At 31.5% G+C, this 21230-nt stretch overlaps 2 protein-coding genes across 7 annotated transcripts in view; both read right to left on the reverse strand.

The window, feature by feature from the left end:
• Positions 1 to 226: 226 nt before the first annotated feature.
• Positions 227 to 3153, reverse strand: LOC145944586 (uncharacterized). The gene is made up of 4 exons (XM_083052994.1): positions 2992 to 3153; positions 2426 to 2632; positions 828 to 1001; positions 227 to 712 (listed from the first exon to the last, which is right to left on the reverse strand). Exons 1-4 carry the CDS (start codon positions 3037 to 3039, stop codon positions 353 to 355), a joined length of 789 nt encoding a protein of 262 aa, XP_082909120.1. The 5' UTR covers positions 3040 to 3153; the 3' UTR covers positions 227 to 352.
• Positions 3154 to 9463: 6310 nt separating this feature from the next.
• Positions 9464 to 21230, reverse strand: part of LOC145944301 (uncharacterized) — a 28038-nt gene continuing 16271 nt past the window's right edge. For 3 of the 6 annotated variants that reach the window (XM_083052566.1, XM_083052563.1, XM_083052562.1), the window contains 12 exons: positions 19082 to 19232; positions 18740 to 18953; positions 18353 to 18448; positions 17768 to 18005; positions 17275 to 17579; positions 14345 to 15998; positions 13966 to 14252; positions 13278 to 13359; positions 12843 to 13185; positions 12383 to 12623; positions 11439 to 12304; positions 9464 to 10444 (listed from right to left, as the gene is read on the reverse strand). In XM_083052566.1, the coding sequence (XP_082908692.1) occupies positions 10273 to 10444; positions 11439 to 12304; positions 12383 to 12623; positions 12843 to 13185; positions 13278 to 13359; positions 13966 to 14252; positions 14345 to 15998; positions 17275 to 17579; positions 17768 to 18005; positions 18353 to 18448; positions 18740 to 18953; positions 19082 to 19209 (4626 nt within the window). In that variant the 5' untranslated portion in view covers positions 19210 to 19232 and the 3' untranslated portion in view covers positions 9464 to 10272. Of the gene's footprint in view, positions 10481 to 11438; positions 12305 to 12382; positions 12624 to 12842; positions 13186 to 13277; positions 13360 to 13965; positions 14253 to 14344; positions 15999 to 17274; positions 17580 to 17767; positions 18006 to 18352; positions 18449 to 18739; positions 18954 to 19081; positions 19233 to 19512; positions 20353 to 21230 lie in introns of those variants that run through there. The other 3 variants (XM_083052568.1, XM_083052565.1, XM_083052564.1) reach the window with 3 other exon arrangements.

Here is a 21230-nt window from a genome sequence, read left to right on the forward strand (position 1 = left end):
GACATAATAATGAACCACAAGTGACATATAAAAAAGAGAGAGAAAGAGAAAGAAAAAGAGAGGGGGGGGAATTATATCGACAAATAATTCAAATTTTTTTATTTTCAAGAATTTTTTATTGCTTTTTTAGCGCCATATTACATAAAATTTCTAATAATATACTATAGTCTTTCGAAGCACATATATTAGATCTGTAAAATTAGGTTATACTAAAATCTTGTTTCAAAATAGAAAACACGTATAATCATTACAATGTGTTTTTTTCAAACTGACAGTCTTAGAAATGTTTTCAAATGTAATTTCAAACGAAGATTAGTCACACACACATTGTTAAAGATACAATAATGGTCTTTTATAAATATTTTGATTCTTTCGTCGTAGTTGTTGTTTTAGGTTTTGTTGTAGCTTTCGTCGTAACTGTAGTTGCCTCGCCCGCCTGTTCGATACACTGAGTGAAGCTCTTTTTAATCATGTCTCCCGCCGAATATACAGACGAGTAAGCCTTTTTCAAGCAGTTGGTGGCTTGTAAAATAACGTTGTTGGATATGTGCGCAACAGTAATCTCGGCGGAATTGGCGTCGCTCTGCAAGGTCCTTATATCAACATTTATTTTCGCCAAGTCAGTTACGATGCAATTCTGCATTCTGTAAATATCGTTATCGAAGCAGGTCAAGAAGATGCCGTCCAAATCTAAGGACAGCGAATCTCCGGTCTACAGAAGAAAAAAAGTTAACCCAATTAGAATTTTTTGATCGATCTGTTAATTAGTCGATATGAAAGATCAATTGATTATTGTAATGTGCAATAATATAATTGTAAAAACATACCGAAATGAGATTGTCGATAAAGCCAAGAGCGGTCTGAATCGAACTTTCAGCATTATTATTGCATTTCTTAGCATCATCAAGTACTCCATCGTCATTTTTTTTTATGCCATCAAGAGCCTCCTTGTGGCACGAGTTTACATCCTTGCCAGCTGCCGTAGCGACCTTCACGTCTTTCTAAAAGATAAGTAAATAAATGATATAGAGCAAGTAAACTAAAATGCATTTACGTATATTTTATCAAAGTTGAAGTTATTAATTTCTTTTAGATAATTGTTTTTAGTAAATAGATTTTTCAATAAACTTTTAAGCTCAATTATAAGTTAAAAATATCATTTAGAATTTAGAATAAACGAAAAAATTTTAGTACATTATTAATTTTAATATAAAAGCATTTCATGATGCAATATACTGTATAATGTTATAATAATTATTTCAGGTAGCAAGTATACACATTATTATGTGATACCAAATGTATATATAGGTTCTTCGGTGTTAAATAATGTGTATATTTGTCATCTGAGACATTGTCAATTAAATTTCTTTATGCAAATTGATATTACTAGGCATAATTTATTTTGCGATTTCTCTTTTTACAGATTTTTATAAAAATTCTCAGAATAATGCAAAATAATGCTAATAAACTTATTCTTCATAACATACTATTGAAATATTATTCTGCAGTCCATATATGATTATTTAGTTATACAATTACGTGAGATTGCTTGAGATTAAAAAATTATATTAATAATGTAATAAGAAATTTTGCATGTGGGTTAAAGCTTCTCTTAGACATCAAAAAATATCGTTTTATCTATACAAGGTTTTATTTCGAAACTTTGATAATAATCAAGACAAAGAACCCCGCACTAATCATATGGAAAATCTATCCCGGTAAAATCAATTGGTTTTTTCATATGTTGTAGCTTATGACTTACTGAACAAAAGATGTAATGGGCACAAAGCTCAATAATGGACAGTTATCGAGTTATAACCAGTCAAACATGAAAAATTTGGGCTGCCGAATAGTCAAATCTCGGAAAGTATTGATTTTTTGGAAAAATATTTGAAACAAAAATAGTAGGGTTTTACAAAATCTGTTAGCTGGTGACATTATTTTTGAATTTTGAATGACCTTGAAAAGCTCCGTGAACAAAAATCTTCCACAAAAATGCCTATTTTTTATTATATTCGTATAGCTAAATTCGAGACGTTTTCAAAATATTTTTGATGAACCTTTTTTCGACTAAAACTTCCTGAGAACTAATATACGCGATTTACCATCTCTGGTTATGAGCGTAGAGTTATGTGTAGAGCGCTCTATACTATTCGGCAGCCCGAATTTTTCATGTTTGACTGGTTATAACTCGATAACTGTCCATTATTGAGCTTTGTGCCCATTACATCTTTTGTTCAGTAAGTCATAAGCTACAACATATGAAAAAACCAATTGATTTTACCGGGATAGATTTTCTATATGATTAGTGCGGGGTTCTTTACCAAAGGATTTGTATTTATCCTTGATTTATTAGATTAATAAATAATCAGGATACAAAAAATTTATTTGCATTGTTCGATTGCAGATCAATTCAAATGATTACCTTCATTCCATCAAGCAATAGAGTTTCATACGATCTATAACTCTTCCGTTCTTCATCCAACTTTTTCCAGACTTCTTCAGTGGTGTCTTCTTCGGCCTCACTACGAAGATTTTGGAGTTGACGTATGATATCATCTACGTTCCTTTTTGCATATCTCACTTCAAGCTTCAAACGTTCCAAATCGGTTCCTAATGGAGTAGCATCAATCTGAGATCAAAAAATAAATGCAATAATAAAAATGCGTTGAACAAGCGCATATTTTCGTAATTTTTTGCAAATTTCTAGAATTAATGTTTACGTTTAATCGATAAGATTATTACAAGATTTTAAAATCAAAATTTTAAATATTCAAAAGATAGAGAAAGAGAGAGAAAGAAAGAAACGAAGGAAGAAAAAGGAGAAAGAGAGGTACTGACGATTTTTGTTTAACAAGTGTTTTATCTTGAGCATCTTCTTCAACAATGATTAAAATTTTCGATATTAAATCTTGATAAATTTGATTGACACATTTTGTAAAAAAATAAAATCTGAAAATGTTATATTTTAATTTTTTACAAAAAACTTACGGTCCAAAATGCAACCAAAAGGCACAATGCTGCGAATGCGGATCTCATGTTTATTGATATCTGGATGTCGCTTGATTTCACAAAAACTCGGCCGACTAACAAGTAATATTAATTACGCCGTTTTATATATATAATCTCTTTTAATCAAATATCCATAATGATTATTTTGATAACGGTCATTAAGATAACGAACATAGAATTTATCTCCATATATTTACGTAATAACCATTTTATCTCTTTTTATCGAGCTCCTTTTCTATCGAGATTATATCGATGTCGGCCACTTTTAGCTCATTTATTTTTATTATAAGTAAGACATGAGAATTTCACGAAAGTACCTATTAAAAAAAAAAAAAAAAAAAATAAATAACAATATGATAAAATAACAATTAAATGATTATTCTTAAGCTAACAATAAATCAAATATCAAGAAAGAGACAAGTATATCACACACACACACACACACACATACACACACGCGCGCGCGCGCGCACCCACACAAACTTCACAAATATTCCTACTTCACAAAAAACTTATTATATAACATCGGTTATCACATTTTGTTTAGAGAAAGAAAGGGAGAGGGGAAAGAAGGAAAAAAGGAGAAGAAAGAAGAAAAGAGAAAGAAAAGGAATAATGAAAGTTAATATATGGAGAGAAGAATAGACTTGATAAACAAAAAGAACTGTTAATTTAGGACCATTTGTCTGTAAGGAAAATGTACAAAATTGGTCTATCTTTATATTTTTGGATCTCTTAAACTCGAATATAAAGTTTAAAATTGTCCAAAGTGCAGGGAACTTTGTGAAAATGCAGTTTTTTAAGAAGAAAAACCTTGTTTTACAGCAACTATTTTTTAATGAAGAAGTAACTATGAAATAAGTCTTTTTATTGATGTTTTTGAGAGAAAAAAATAGAGAAAGGAGGGGAGAGGTGCTGCGATCGCTTATTTTTATCAAATCTCGACATTTTTATGTTTTGCAGGCACACACGACCAAGATATTAAAATATAGAACTATGTTTAGAAAAGCATTTCTATCGATTAAACTCAAAGATAATATATTCAGAGAGTGTTCGTAAAAAAAGAAGAATGTCTTGTTGCCTGGCAGCGGAGATTTTGCTTATTTGTCAGTCTTTTTTCTGGATTATGGTGCGCATCATTATAAACGTTTAGATTTGTGTTTTTCTTGAGGTTTATTACAATCAAACCAATCAAACATATGGTATCTTTGGATAGGAAGGTCGACGGTCGACTTAAGTCCGATTGGGGACATCATATAAACAATTTTGATAAGTTGAGACCTTCCATCAAGCCGTTTTCCAGAGGCTAACCGCAAGGTGATATTCTCACATTATCATTATTTCTTCTTTGCCTTATGGTGATAGAGTCTTTAATGGCTCTTTTTCTAATCATTAATATATGCCGCAAGGTGACAAAATCTTTCACAATTTCAAATATGTTTACGACATGGTGATAGAGTCTTAATTCGACTCTTTTTACGACATTTCCTTTCAAGTTTATTTTAGATGTAGACTTCTATATTTCATTTAAATATTCTGATTCCCCTTTACAGCAAAGAAAAGGATATAACATTGTTTCAATGAATAACGCTTATAATATTATTGAAGATTTGTAGGCATTTGCCGTACGTATTTCCAACCTTTATTTACCAAACATTGAATTTTGCCGTTGTCGTACGTGATCCAGCCTTCATTTATCGAACAAATTAAAAACTAAAAACCAGAAAATATATAGAGAATCATCTCTACAAAATAAAACTTCGAACAAAACTTCTTTACACAGAAACAATTTGTGGCGTTCCTGTTCCGATTCCTGCCTTATTTTAGGAACTTTTAATGTTACCAACCTCATTCAATTAATTTGTTACTAACTTCTTATTGATTAAATATTGATTAAAAACATATATTAATGATGCTTAACAACAGATTATATTTTGTTTATAACATTTATTCCATTTTTATTCTTTAATAAACCATTCTCTTGTACACATCTTTCTTGATATAAAAAGATTTAAAAATACATCCGAAGTCTAGTTATTTTACATAAAATACCCACAAATTTGTCTACTCAATAGCATCTAGCGGAATATAATGACAAATACCTAAAAATGATCACTTAGAATATTCAATGATGACTTCAGTATATACCCAGATTAATATTATAAAAAAATTAAAGTACAGGAGTAAACGTTTAAAATATAGTGGAAAACAATATTATACAATAGATATAAAAAAAGAAGAAGAAAGTAGAAATCAATTACAAAGTAAGAATTGTAACATCATCTTCCAGCCTGAAGAAATTTTCGAAGACAAATATTGTGTTGCACAAGACAATATAAATACTGATGCAAATGAAGAACTTGATGAAATGTATATAGATATTTCTGATTCGAATAATGATATAATGCACGTACAACAAACGAACAAATACCCTGAAGCGGAGAAAGTAAAAGAAGATTATAAAATAAAAAATATTAACGATATACGTGAGTGGGCTATAAAATGCAATATAAATCAAAATAATTTAGAAGAGCTGTTAAATATTTTACGTCGTAATAATTACCCTAATTTGCCCAAATGTGCAAAGACATTTTTATTTACTAATCAAGCTTCTTACAATATACGAATAATGAACAGATTAGAACAGATTAGAAAAATGGCTTTATAAATATTTTCTTTCTGATTTTCATTCTTCGTCAGATATCTTTTTACAATTTAATGTTGATGGAATGACATTGTTTAATTCTAGTTCAAAACAATTTTGGCCTATTTTATGCAAAGTAATTTCTGAATCTAATATGTATAGTCCATTCTGCGTTGCAATTTATAATGGAAATAGCAAGCCTGCAAATAATCATGATTTTTTTAAAAAAGTCATACAAGAAATTTACGTATTATTGTCAAAAGAATTAATAATTAATGGAAAAAAATTTAACTTAAAAATTTAGTTTTATCTATGATACACCAGCACGAAAATTTTTAAAATCAATTATAGGGCATGGTAAATACGGTGCTTGTGAACGATGCGAAATATATTATTAATATTCCCGGTATTAATATTCCCGGAAAAAAAAAGAAAAAGATAGTATATCCACGCGATCAATATTGTGAGAAAAAAACAAATATATCATTTCGTAATCAACGTCAATCATGTCATCATACAGGACAGTCACCATTACTAAACATTGAACCGCACCAATAGACATGATTTTGTTTCTTGAATATATGCATTTGGCTTGTTTAGGAATAATGAAGAAATTATATTTAGATATTTGGTATTTTGGTAATACAGCCACAAAATTGAAACCATCTTATCGTCGCGTATTAGATAAAAGAATTGACTGTATAAAACAATGGGCACCGTGTGAATTCCAACGCAAGCCTCGTAAACCAGTCGCTCAATTGAAAGCTTCAGAATTAAGATTTATTTTACTATATATATTGGTTCCGTATTATTCAAAAAAGTTCTCAATATTCAGATATATAAACACTATTGCTTATTACATGCTGCTTTTAGAATACTATGCAATTCACATTTTATTAATGTATTTATTAATGAAGCTCGAAATTATTTAGATAGTTTTTTTGACATAATGTCACTTTTATGGTAATACTTCTCTTAGCATTAATGTACATAATTTAATTCATGTTGTTGATGATGTAAAATTTTTTAATTGCACACTAGATAAGATATCAGCTTTTCCTTATGAAAGTATATGTTAGGTAAAATAAGAAAAATGATCAGAACAGGTAATTATCCTTCATCACAGGTATGTCGACGTCTTTATGAAATTAATAATATTCCAAAACCATGTCCAACTTTCAGTCAAATATCAATTTTAAAACAAAAATAATTCCAATAATAAACCTATTATATACTAGCTAGTAACCAGAATTCCTGGCCAGTTACTGGCTAGAAACTGGATAAATTTCTACTCGGGCAGCTCCTCTTCAAAATTTTTTGTCTCGATATTCTGTTGAGACATTAGTATAGTAGTCCTTCGTGTTTTTTGGAATATATTCTTTCTTATTCCATTTTTCAAATCCATATCTTTTCGAATTCACTTATTATTATAGATGAGTCATAGAGGTTCTCTCGTAAAAAAATTTATCTTATAAAAATTATTAAAAGTATTATTATAGTTTTCATTTTTTTTTCATAATTGTAGTAACAAAAAAATACATTCCTATATAAAAAACAAAATTTCTTTGTTATTTATTTGTTATTTTATATAAATTTTTAAAAAATTAACAAATAAAATATTAAATTTAAAAATGTTAAAGTTATGACATTCTAATTTATTAATACAAATGTTTTTAAAAATTAATTTTTAATTTAATTTAATATATTCTTATTAAATCAACTTTTAGGTAATTTTAACTTTTGGTTTATGCAATTTTTAATGTAACTAAATTAATTTTATAAGCCATTAACTTTAACACTTAACTTACAATTAGTTTAAAAAAATAATTAACTTATCTAGTTTTTACTTTGTCTTTGTATAGAATCAAATCTATACTATTACTAATTAATTATTTCAATTAATTTAATTTAATTAATTAATTTAAACTTTAGTCTTTCTTTAGTCTTTGCAATCCAATCTGATTCAAGATCCGTCTTATTTGAATGAAACTACCTCTCAAAGCATCAATTATTGTCATGTTTTATTCTGACAATAATTACTTTTTGAATTTCACAATCAGAGAACTATCTTTTGCTCGCTTTCTTGCCTAAACTTCAAAGATCCCTTCCTTTTAACATATTCACTTTTAACAAACTCATGCGAAGATTAGCAAACATTCTTTATTTCTTAAATCTTGCAATATTCAAATTTGAATGCCCCTAATAACCTATTAATTTTTCCTGTTTTTCCCTTTGAATAATGAAAATAGATGTACACATCAGCATGCAAGGAAATCTTTGCAACACTAATTTATTGCAATTACTTCATTCATCAGTTTCTGGCTTTTTGGGCGAGCTGAAAAAATTGCTTGTTCACGATGCTTTGTTAACCAAAGCAGAAAAGGAGAAAAAGAAGAAAAAAAAGAGAAAGAAGAGGAAGAAGAAGAACAGGAAGAAAGAGAAGAAAAAGAACAAACGAACGAACCTTTGGCTGTTGAGTAAGATTTTATGACTCATTTGGTATCATTATAAAATTTAAAGAAAAAAAAGAAACAAACCTCTACAACGTATATATACAGGATATTAAAGAAATTAGACCGACAAATTTTTAAGGGAAATAGAAAACTTCAAAATAAACATTTTTTGTTAATACAATTTTTCTCTACGACGATTTTAGTTTTATACTACATAGTATGAAATAGCAGTTTGTGACTTAAACAATAAACAAACATATAAGTCGAAAAATTAAATTGTATTTTTAATCTTGAACAAAACACGGAACAAATATATCAAAGTAATTCATTCTTTTTACAGTAAATGCTCAAAAAGTCATTCATTAATATATAAAGGTTAGTATAAAAATCACAAATCGTTGCAGAGAAAATTAGTATATTAACAAAAAATATTTTGGTCTTCTTTCTCTCTTTAAAGTTTGTCGGTCCAATTTTTTAACACCCTGTATGTCAAAATCAAAATGTAAAATCTATGCTGTGTAAATTTTTTCAAAAATGTATCCATATATCTTTATTATAGTCACAGCATTTCATAGTTTATGACGAAAAAATATTAAAAGCTCACTAAATTAATAAATAGCGAGGAATATTGTACGTAAATATTCGTTTTTTAAGGCTCCTGGATCCTCGCCACGGCCATATTAGATTGTGACGTCAGAGGCGAGAAAGCACATGCTGAAAATTCTTAGATGCTATTTTTAAATGTAAAGATATTTCGATAAAACACTACTTCAGATGGCTTTAGCACACTCTTAAAATACCTCGAAATCCTTTCCTTTTCCCTTGACAGTCAATCAACAATCGTAAAATGATCATATCAGACTGTCATGCGAAATGATTGCGCATGTGCAGACTAGACGGACTAGGCCTCATATTACTGTCATTTTACAGCTGTTGATTGATTATAAAGGGAAAAGGATAGTTTTCGAGATATTTAAAAGTATGCTAAAGCCATCTAAAATGCTGTTTCATGGAAATATCTTTTTATTTCGAAATGGCATCTAAAAATTTTTAGCGTGTATTTTCTCTGACGTCACAATTCCAACATGGTCGATGAGGAACCAGGAGCCTTAAATGGCATTATATGTAAATTTCTAAAAAATGTTTCTTATTTTTATTGCTCATCTAGCAATAAATTGTTTTAGACTATAAACTAAAGTTATATAAAAAAATATTTTCATTAAATAAATTAGATTGTATAATTGATAGATAAATATAAACTACTAAAGAATATAATTCATGATAATTTTATTTATTTATATTATATATCTTAACATATATATATATATATATATATATACATATATATATATATATATATGTATATATATGTATATCAGGAAATACACAAAGCATGTAAAAAATGTGATCACTGCCATCCTAAAAATATATGCCGTGATGATTCGTATATCGAATAGAATCAGAATGTAGATTGTGAGGGATGATCAGGATTAATTGTTAATGCGCGATGTTGTGCGATAAAATACGGACACACACATAAATAAATTACAAAGTCACAGTATATAAACATCAAAATGAAATATACACTGCGTGTACATACTAATAAACTTAATTGCCTATTTACTAGGATCACAGTTACATTCATAATATATGTAATGTTATTATACATCTTGTTATCGGCTTTTTTTTACTCGTCGAGGACATATTGAGTGTGTCGTTATTCTATTCATGCACATATTCAAATAAATCAAATCTAAATATAGATGTCTATCTATAAATTAAATGTCATTCGAGAGAACCTATGATTAAAAGTCATATCTCTATGTCCTCGATAGCATCGCTAGTAATAATACTATTATCGCGTTTCTCGATAGAGAAACAAAGTAATCTTGATTAAACTTCGGATTAAAAGTTAACTTTACAAGCGCGTGATAATGCGTATATTATATATAACTGTATATAGCTTAAAATTTAATACACTGTACATCACCTGTTATATCATGCCGAATTTAATTTGAACTTTTCAACTTGCTCTCGCAACTTGTCCTTCTGTCTTTTCCTCTGCTTCGAGAAACATGATATTACATTTACAGTTGCGAATATGTGAGCGAATCCATACGATTATAATGATATCATGAAGCGTATTATTATCGAGAAGAGGATCTAAGTTTGAATACTGCGCACGCATGCTCGTGGCACCAAACCTCTTCGATCGCCCTTTGTACACAACAACCACTTATTATCCACCTCTAATATTACTTTCAATTTCTCTCCTTCGGCGAACGAGAGCTGACCGGTGTCCGACGGTGTCCTGTGAGTGACAGTACGAACTTCTCTGCAATCGAGACCCACGAATCGTTATCGTACGGATCTAAAGAGAGAAAAAAAAAGGGAACTAAAAATACAAAGCAAAAAAAAGTATAAAACATAGTTAAAGAATAAAAGTATAAAACATAGAGTCTAAAAAAAGTTAGGCACAATATAGAAAATATTAGGAATAAGAATAAATATTAAATATTAAGAATAGGAATTATGTATATATATATATATATATATATATATATATATATATATATATATATATAAGAATAAAGATTATAAGGCTTCTCTCTGACTCCTCACCGACCATGTTAGAATTGTGACGTCAGAGAAAACACACGCTAAAAATTCTTAGATGCAATTTCAAAATAAAAAGATATTTCGATGAAACAGCACTTAATGGGTTTAGCACACTCTTAAAATACCTCGAAAACTATCCTTTTCCCTTTATAAACAATCAAGAGTTGTAAAATGACTGCAGTATGAGGCCCAGTCCGTCTAGTCTTTGCACATGCGTAGTCATTTCACATGACAAAATCTATCACGATTTTACGATTGTTGATTGACTGTCAAGGGAAAAGGAAAGGATTTCGAGGTATTTTAAGAGTGTGCTAAAGCCACCTGAAGTAGTGTTTTATCGAAATATCTTTTCATTTAAAAATGGCATCAAGAATTTTCAGCGTGTGCTTTCTCGCCTCTGATGTCACGATCTAATATGGCCGCGGCGAGGACCCAGGAGTCTTAATGTTTAATATTCTATTATTTTTATTGCTTATTCATAATTCTCAATCGTGCATTAATCCATTTCATTTCCTTGTTTTGAAATAAAATAATGTTCCTAATTCTTAATATTTAATATTTATTCCTATTCCTAATATTTTCTCTGTTGTATGCAGGACCTTACATTATAATTCAATTCATATAAACAAAAAAATTTGCAACCAATGTAAAAGTGGATGCGAAAAGTAGATGATTAAAAAAAATATTCATACAGCATCTTAAATACTTACTTATGTGATACTTTCGAAACTGGCGTTTTCGAAATGGCGGTAAAAGCTGGACGCGGTAAAGAGGTTGAGGCGGCTCGTCTGTGAGGCGAGACTGTATTCTTGTCATTTGATGTTATCCCATGTGATTTGTAAGGTAAGGAACTTGGACGTGCGGTGTGAGTTCGTGGGACGCCTAGGATATCCTGATCGACCCGGCTGGTACGACGCGTCACATTTTTCGTTTTCGAGTCTATAGGCCTCTTTGGTGTCGTTTTTGTCGCGGCGAGAAGTGTTGTAGGTTTTTTCAATGAAGGGATTCCCGATACGGGTGACTTGATCGGTTTTCCGGCAACATTCGCCGCAACATTAAGCTGTTTTATCGGTGATGTGAGTAATCTGGGTATCTTCGACTTCCCTAGCACTCCAAAAGTCCGAACTGGCGACGAGGGAGTTGTTACTGCGGATTGAATCTTATTGCCTTCCCTGCCGCTCATGAATTCCCATTTTTCCTGAAGTTTTCTGAATTTGGTCTCGCCAGAAAGACCATCGTCGCTCGGTTTAGAAGTAGGATTTAATAGCTTCGATTGATTTGGCTGCTTGTTTGCCTTTCTGTTTAGAGAGGAATGTTCCAGACTGTCTGTATAATCTTCAGAATCTTCGAAAGTAAATTTATCTAACATGCAAAACGGCTTCGAACTTATGGCGCTGAATTGTTTCTTTGGGTTCTGAATGTCGTCTTTATTATGTACAACATATTTGTCGTCTATGCTGTAAGCGATGCGAGACTTTGGCCGCGTCTTTTTTGGACTGAAAGCCATTCCGCAAAATTCCGCTTTCTCATCCTTGAGATCCTTCAAAGTCAAATCGGCATTTTTAAAGCTCATGGCCTACAAAATATCGTATGAGTTCAATATCACATATATAAAAGAAAACTCTGGTGATAAGTTTTCAGATTTATTACGTACATTCATAGTATGATTATTCATATTCCCAAAGCTATTCTGCAATTGACGATATTGATAGAGAAGATCCAAATGAAATGGACAAAATGCAAGCGGATTTAAAGTGTATAACAATGAATCGACAATTTCTCGGACATTAGAGTTGACTAAAGCCGCAACGAATAAACTGTTGTTGTTGTAATGTTTCCGTAGAATTGACTCACGCGTACATAAATACGCAAACCATGCATCTAGAGCCCTTAGACTAAAAAAAAAAGAAAACAAGATAAATATATTAAAATTTCTCATATTTTTTAATTGATTTAAAGATACGATAGATAAAAATGAGTTACACTAGCGGATCCCAGAGGAGGTGATTTGAGATTAAACCAATCAATGTCAGGATCCGCTAGTGGTTACATCACAATTCAACTATGAAAAGTATGTAAAAAAACTTATGTATGAAAAGAGAATTATAACTTACTTCAGCAAGCCAAATACGAATGCATGAAATTTTAGCATTCCCTCCGTAATGATATCTTCACCATTAATTTTTTGTACCAATTCATTCAATGTTTTCGTAAGAGGCCCTTGTTGAGAACTAGCTTCCACGATCTGCCAAACGCTATTGGTAATTGGTCCAAAGGTAGAGTTCAAATAAGGTTTTAAACCGTCTGACATAATAATGTATAAAGCTGGACACAAGGTACTTAAGCAGATTTGTGCACACTCATTTCCTTCATTATAGTTGGGACGACTGTGATTGGAGTCGGCGTTCCAATATTTTAATAAAAGATCTACTGCTCTATTTACAGATAATACCATTTCTAGAAAATGATAAATAAAATGTATTACAAAAACTTCAAGATATTTTTGTTTAATAATTATATTGAATAAAAATAACACAATGTATGCATACTTCTCTTCTCTTCAAACTCCGTCAATTTATTTTCCATCGCCTGATCCTGGTTTTGATCATTTACAGCATTGAAATTATTTAGCTGAAATTAAAATTTTTAGTAAAAGATTTTTAAATAATAAGCTTACAAGGAAATCTCGCAAATCCGAAAATTTTAATTTTGATGAAACTTTATACACATATAAGGGAGATAAATAAATGAATTTAAAAATGTTTAGTTGCAGCCCAAAAACAATTTTCAGGAGTGAAACTACCTCTTATATTATAGAGCGTCTTTTTGTTTTGCTCGATATATCTCAAAAAGTTCGAAATATCAAAAAATGTTTTATATAAAAGTTTCATGGTAAGAATACCTATATTAACTGCATTAATTTTTTTTTTTTTAATTTTTGAAAAAAATGTTTTTTTAAATCTTTAAAAAATGTTTTTCAAAATTTTATTAATCTGATTAAGGTTTCATCGAAATATCTTTTTATTTCGAAATGGCATCTAAGAATTTTAGCGTGTTTTCTCAGCTCTGACGTCACAATTCCAACATGGTCGGCGAGGAGCCAGGAGCCTTAAATAGAGCCTTAAATAGAGATGTTCTTAAAACTTTTGTTTCTCCCTATTTATTCTCCCTACATGTGTGTAAGATTTCATCAAAATCAGAATTTTTGAGTTTGAGGATTCCATTTTTTTTTTTTACCTCTGCATCTGGATGCTTCTTCTTTTGATTTACGGCAAAACTGACGGTTTTTCTCTGCGAATCTCCCATATCGATATCTCTAACGAGCGGATCCTTATTCATTTTCAAGGCTAAAAATTTCCTCACATACGATCTCACTTTAACTTCAGCGTCCTCAATATCTCCATCGCTTTGTGATGAAACTGCACTGTGTTTCAGATATTCCTCCAATTGTTTGATATCGTCGTCATTATGTTGAGAAATTTTCGATTCTACGTTCACGTTATTTGTAATCTCATTTAATTTTTCTACAATAAAAAATTATTATTAAATATTAGATAAGCTTTAAATAAAATGTATTAACTAATTGAGAAAAATTATTTTTTTTTACAAGCCTTACCTTTAAAACATCTTTCCGCTTCCGTCTCGTCAACATCCTTCTCAGAATCTATCGTTTCGCAGCACAACAGCTGCAAATCGTTGTTCATATAATACGGCTCTTGCAGAGACATTCTTTTATTCACCTCCGTGGACAGTTCCTCCGACTGTTCGCCCACGTCTCCCATCTCGAACATGCTGTACCGTTTGTTCGCGAGAATCTTGTTCTTTCGTAAGATACTTCTAGGCAAGGGCGGTCGCGGTGGTACTCTACCGTTGTTGAAGCCGGATTCAGCCTCGCAACCCTGCGGCAACGAGACCGATCGCTTCGGAAGAGACGGGCAGGCAGCCTGTCTCGTCTGATTAAGCATATGCATCTTCTTGTCGTTGTTCACCAAACTGGTCTCCGAACTAATGCTGTCATAGCGGTACAGATACAACGGATTGACCGCGTTGTTCAGCAACGGCGTCTGATTCGTCGAGGAATCGGTCAGGATCGTCGACGAACCTCTGTATCCTGAAGACGGTTGCGTCGCGGTGCTGCTCATCGACGAAGTATTGATGGTCGGATGGACAATTTCGCTGATAGGTCCCATCTTGTGACGCAGCATCGGGGGAGATAGACAGAACAGGGGTCGCTTAACTTCCTCGTTGATATTGATGTATTTGGATACTTCTGGTACGTCGTGCAAGATCTTCTTGTACTCGTATGGCAAAAGGAACGTCAACGACTCCCAATCCTTGATATGTGCGAACCCGCGTTGTCGCAAGGCGTCGATATCGTTGCAGGAGAATGGTTTGCCCAGATGAACGGTACGTTTCCATTCCACGTTGCTCTTGTCAAATGTGTGCGGCTTCAGCGTCAAATTATTGATCTCGGTGTCCTTGATCTTGAGAAACGACAGATCGGGCAACGTGTAATTGGGATACACGATGTAAACCGGTTTCTTGTTTACCATTGTCTCTTGCAAAAAGGGCCCGTACTTCTCTTTGATCGCGGTGAAAATCAAGGAGGTCTGAATCGCGTTGTCCTCCATTTCCGCATTCGCCTGTATACCCGTTGTTCGACATATCGGTTCTTTCTTCTGTTCCGTTAAACCTGCCCAGCCATTTTTCCGTTGTTGTTCGGAAAGATTGTTCGTTATATTATCGAAATTTTGTTGACCGCCTGCGCAGGATCTAGCCGATATACTTTCCGAAAGCTCCTCCACCGACGTGGATGACGTCATGTCGACAACTTTATCGTTTTTGCAATATGATGGACATTTCAGGATGTTCAAGGTCTCTCGCTGATTTTCCGCATCGCGATTATTAGCCATCGTGTCACGTTTGATCCAATTGATGGAGAAATCGTTTTCGGACACGCGACGATTGTCGCAAACGTTATCCTGCCGTTGTATCTGAGTATTCGTATTGGTATTCGTATTAGTGTCGCTGCCGCTGTTGCTGCTGCTACCATTATTATCGCTTATGGAATCCGACTGATCCAAGGTAAGACTCATTCCTTCCACACTCATGCTCTTTTGCTTCATGAAGAGTCTGACGAGACTTAGATTTTGCAGTTTTTTCGTGCCGACGTTCTCCGTGTTGTCGAAGCTCTCCCCGTTTGTTGAACAGTTCACAGATCCAGAACGATGCAGTCTTTGTATGTGATTATTTAATTCCGTGGAATCAATCTGCGTCGAAGCAACATTCATATTCGTTTACAAAAATTACATATAAAATATAATTATTACAAATAATTCATACTCATGTATATAGTGTTTACGAAATTTATTTGGACAAACTTCTAGGTATACCTCATATCAAAATAAAGAAAAAATTTATATACATATATAGCAAAAAATAAATGCAAAGTTATAAGTAAAACAAAATTTATGTTAACTATGGAGACTATGTAGAAAAATGATGTAAGTATATACCTTTATATTTAATAAATTACAAGATAAAAAATATTTAAGGTTTTCAGTTGACTCACCCTAGTAATAATGTTAATATAAACTTTGATTTATGTATAAGTTCGCAACCACTCATTTTTAACTATGGCTATATACAGCGTGTCCCAAAAGTCCTGCAACAGTTATATATCTCGAAAACAAAGACTTTTTGAGAAAAATGTTTCAAATAAAAGTTGTATGGCTTTAAATGGCGCATTAAATAGTAATATTAGTGTGACTATAAATAGCATTGTTAAGGCCACGTAAAATTCACTTTAAAATTTTTAAATGGAAATCCCTACTTTTGGTTACATATTCATGTAGCTTATCTTAAGAGCTTTTCAAAACAAATAAAGTTATTTTTCGTTAAGTATTTTTCGAGTTATAAGACTTGAAAGATACAGTATTTTGACATAAAATAGAAAATATCTTGCAAAACACTCTTGTAAAACAGTTTTCGGTAATCTTAATACTATCTTAATACTTTATATATATTATACAGAATAATGAGAATCAATTGGTGAAAAAAAAACGCATAATTGTTTTTAAAAAAAAATATGTTGCAAATTGTATACATTTTCTTAAAAATAAATATGGGTTTTCGAAACTAAATATTTTACAAGAGATTTTGTATTTTATGTCAACATACTGTAAACTTCAAGCATTATAATTCGAAAAGCACTGAATGAAAAAATACTTTATTATAGTGTTTTGAAAAGCTCTCGAGATAAGCTACAAGAATGTGCAATCAAAAATAAAGGTTTCCATTTAAAAATTTCAAATGCTATTTATAGTCACACTAACATTACTATGCGCTACTTACTAGGCCCTACAACTTTCATTTGAAATATTTTTTTCAGAAAGTCTTTGTTTTCGAGATATTTGACTGTTGCAGGACTTTTGGGACAGCTTGAATAAACTTTATTCTTTATTTTGACATGAAAAATACGCCCTAGAAGTTTATCAAAGTATTTCGTAAACACTTTGTATATGTATATGTATATAATATACTTACACTAAAATTAACAGGTATATTAGCATGCTGAAGTTTTTGAACGCGTGAAAAATCCGGTAAGCTTTGACTTCGTTTACTCATACCACCAAGCATCAGATTAACAGCATTCTGTGAAATATCCGGTATCATGTTGTTGTTACCAGAAGGATGACGAGTTATTGCTTTATTCATGGAAGAATGTTTCAAATTACTCCATGTGGTATATATCTTTGAGTCTGAGCATGCCATCGATAAGTCTAGTACAGTTTTCATATCTTTCTGTTTATCATAGAATGCATCTGGTGACTCATAGGTTTTGTGTTTATCTAAAAATAATAATATAGACTAAGTAATTAAGAGGAATAGAACAAAATATAAATTAAAGAAACAAATTTTTATGAGTTAAATTATATTATATCAGGGGAGATTCAAAATTAATTTATATTACATTATTTATTATACATAAATATAATAAATAAAATAATTTATATTAGTCTATCCATGCACACATTACCATGGTTTTCAAAATCTTGGGAACCATCCGAATACATAGTAATGCTACCCTCGAAAGCAATAGTATAATTATTTTTATTATTTGTTTGACAAGTGAGCAACATGTCTTCGCAGTCCAGTGAATCCACACTATAGCTACCACCCGATGGTAGCATTGATGTTTCCTTTACTGGAGAAAATAGCAACGACGACTTGCATATGGATATTGTATCAGTGGTGGAACATGCGGAATCCTCTTCCTTTTAAACAAATAATATGTGATCAGTATATAATTAGTATAAATAAAATTATATGTATTTTACACTTCTCATAAATATTATCTAGTAAATTACTTCAATTAGTATTATTAGTATTATTTTACGTGTTGTTAGATTTTTTCTCATTAAAAGTTAAAATTTTGATTTATATTTATCAATTTTAATATCATAATATCATATGTTTGTGTCCACACAAGGAAGTGTATGCAATCCAAATATTAGATTGTGAATATTGAATGTTACATTAAAATATTTATATCAAATATCAATATATGAAGACTTTTTTTTTACAATAACTGGGTTTCTACTTTTGGTAGCCATTATCATACCTGGCTACTAGTATGAGGGCTGATGGAAGAACCGATGTCAAGCTTTTCCATGACAGATCCAGATATACTAGCATATTGTTCTCTTTCATAGTTAAACTGTGGTAATAATGGAACACATACCAAATTAAAAATATTATACAAAAAAATTTATAAATAAAACAATACAAAATTGCACAAAATTTGATTCTTATTCTTATTATATAAAAATTTGCATAAATTGACATAATTTGTGATGCAGGAATGAAATAAATGACATTGATGGTTTTAACAATGTACACGATTACACATTTCCCACATCTCACATCCAATATCAACTTATGCTTGACTTAAGTGATTTTTTTTGTAATGATTACAGTTAATTGAATTAATTCTATATTAAATAGTTACTTCAGAATGTTGAACTGGTTCTGTACACATGACAGGTAAAGCCGTAAGCAGGGTATGTATGTCTGCTGTGCGAAAACTCTCCATATCAATCTCTGCCAGATTGGCATCCAAATTACGAGCAAGGTCATCGTAATAACCTAGATCCTTGGAGGAATAGGATACAGAAAGAGATGAAATAACGCTAGGATGGATATGTAGTCCTCCATCTCTATATCTAAAAATTAAATATATATTTTTATATCTAGAAATTATATATATACATATATATTATTAATATATTTTATATATTTTTTTTTTAAGAATACAATATCAAAATAAATACAAGAGTGCTAAATTAATTACCCATAATCAATAAACCATTGATATTCGACATTGTCCTGAACAAATTCCGAACCAACCAAATCCTGCTGAATAGAATCGGTCGCTAGATTAGAGTTACAATCAGATCCTGGAGTTTGTGGCTCCTCCATTACTGCTATGCCTTCTTTTGCAACTGAAAAAAAAATTAGATCATCATAATATAAGAACAGAAATATATATTTATATAATTATATATATTAACAAGTATGAAAATGAATTTTTTATATCGTTATAATAAATATATTTTTTATAATAAAAATGTCATGTCTCAAGTAAAATATTATAATGATGTAGCTAATATGAGTAATATAGGTAATTTTATTTCCGACATAAAACGCGTGATTAAATTGGCAATCACAATTAAAGAAATGTAAAATGACAGTATTCGACAAACGAGAAAAGGAACGACTTACGAAGAAGTGCTTATATTGTATTATGTTTTTATCAACATAATAATAATGCGACAAAAGCCAACTTGCCAAAGAACTCGCATCGTAATAAGACTCAACAACTCGTTGTTTCGTAAAAGTAGCGGAAAGATACAAAAAATCACGCATCACAATTTTATAATATTCTCACGAAGTGCTTTTCTCTCTTTCTTCTCTCTCTTTCTTTCTTCTCTCTCTTTCTTTCTTCTTTCTCTCTCTCCCCCTCTCTTTCTCTCTCTCTCACTCTCTCTCACTCTCTCTCTCTCTCTCTCACTCTTTTTCTTCTCTTTCCAACAAGAAAACACAACATGATTGGTGATCTAAATAGAAAAATTTTAGAGACTTTAAAGATTCCCTAGTCAATAGCCAATTGCATCACATTGTGTCTATTTGACTGGAAAAAGGTGAGGAAAAGCTCCTTTTCTTGTCATCAATTTCGAAAGGATACATAAGAGCATTATTAAATTTGTCGACAAGTATTGTCAGGGCTTGAGCAGAATAGCTGACTTATAAGATTTGAGACAAAAGACAGTATTGTGCGTTACATAAGACAAAAACTTAAGGGCATAAAACATTGTTTTAAAGTTGTAAGTCAGCCATTCTGCTCAGGCCCTCAGTTGTCAGTTGTCAGACATATTGATTAGCTGCTGTTGCAAGAAACTTTCAAAATCCTGAAAATTGTCTATCCGATAACCAATCAATACCTTTAACAAGTCAAGCTCATTGTACGACAAATGCTAACACGCTAATGCAAGATTCATACTATGGGCGTTTTCCATTTGGTGACACAAGTTGACACAAGCATCATTCTATCTTTGTTCTCATAGAATGTAGAACAAAGATAGAATGATGCTTGTGTCGACTTGTGTCGCTAAATGGAAAACGCACTATACTTGTGATATTATAGTTGCTTTCCATTTACATCAAAACTCAGATAATTCTCACTTGTGACGTCATAACTCAGTTGAATGCACGTTCCTTCTGAAGCTGAGAAAGTGAGATTCAACTGAGTTTCTGCACACGATCGAGACCGTGTGCTTTAGTGAGTTTAATAGTAAGGTTATAAACCTGTATTATTGTGGCGGGACGTCGTTATGCTTTAAAAACTCACGATTACTCACGATACAATTTACAATGCTAGATTTAAGATTATTGAGAATATTTTCTCACTTGCGCGTTCCTTTTACTCACTGAACCAATGACGTCATATCTGAGTATAAAATACTCACATAACTGAGTGACTCAGTATCACTTGAGTGTAAAAGGAAAGCAACTTATATTTGTGTGTTTGAGCCCATTGTCGTCCTTGGACGAGTGCGGATGTGTCAAGGCGTTTTTACGCATGTCTTCTATTTGAAGCATATTTTTGGGGCCCCAATCAAGTCTTGTAGTACTTGATAATAAGAAAATATTCACAAGAAGGCAACATTTACATTTACAAGAAGCAAGAGCAAGAAGAAATCTTAGAAAGAAGAAAGAAGGAATTTTAGCAAGAAGGCAACTTTCATCAGATTCCACCATCTCACGTATAGATATTTTTATCAGACCTTATGGCAAGCAAGATAAGACTATTTTTAATTAGCCACTAAAAATTTTAACAACATTAAGAAGAAGATATGTCCGATATTCAATAGAGAGTGCTTTCCAACAACGAAACACAGTGTGACATAGTGAGGTTAGTGTCGGCTGCTTTCCTTTTAGGG

Source organism: Prenolepis imparis, unplaced genomic scaffold (assembly GCF_030444845.1).
Source record: "Prenolepis imparis isolate NDT839.2.m4 unplaced genomic scaffold, iyPreImpa1.0 SCAF_13, whole genome shotgun sequence".
Lineage (NCBI taxonomy): Eukaryota > Metazoa > Arthropoda > Insecta > Hymenoptera > Formicidae > Prenolepis > Prenolepis imparis.

Coding starts and splice junctions, on each gene's coding strand:
- LOC145944586 (XM_083052994.1), bottom strand. CDS start 3,039: ATGAGATCCGCATTCGCAGCATTGTGCCTTTTGGTTGCATTTTGGACC. Junction 2,633..2,991: donor TTTTGGTTGCATTTTGGACC/GTAAGTTTTTTG, acceptor TTTTGATCTCAG/ATTGATGCTACTCCATTAGG. Junction 713..827: donor TTATCGACAATCTCATTTCG/GTATGTTTTTAC, acceptor TTTCTTCTGTAG/ACCGGAGATTCGCTGTCCTT.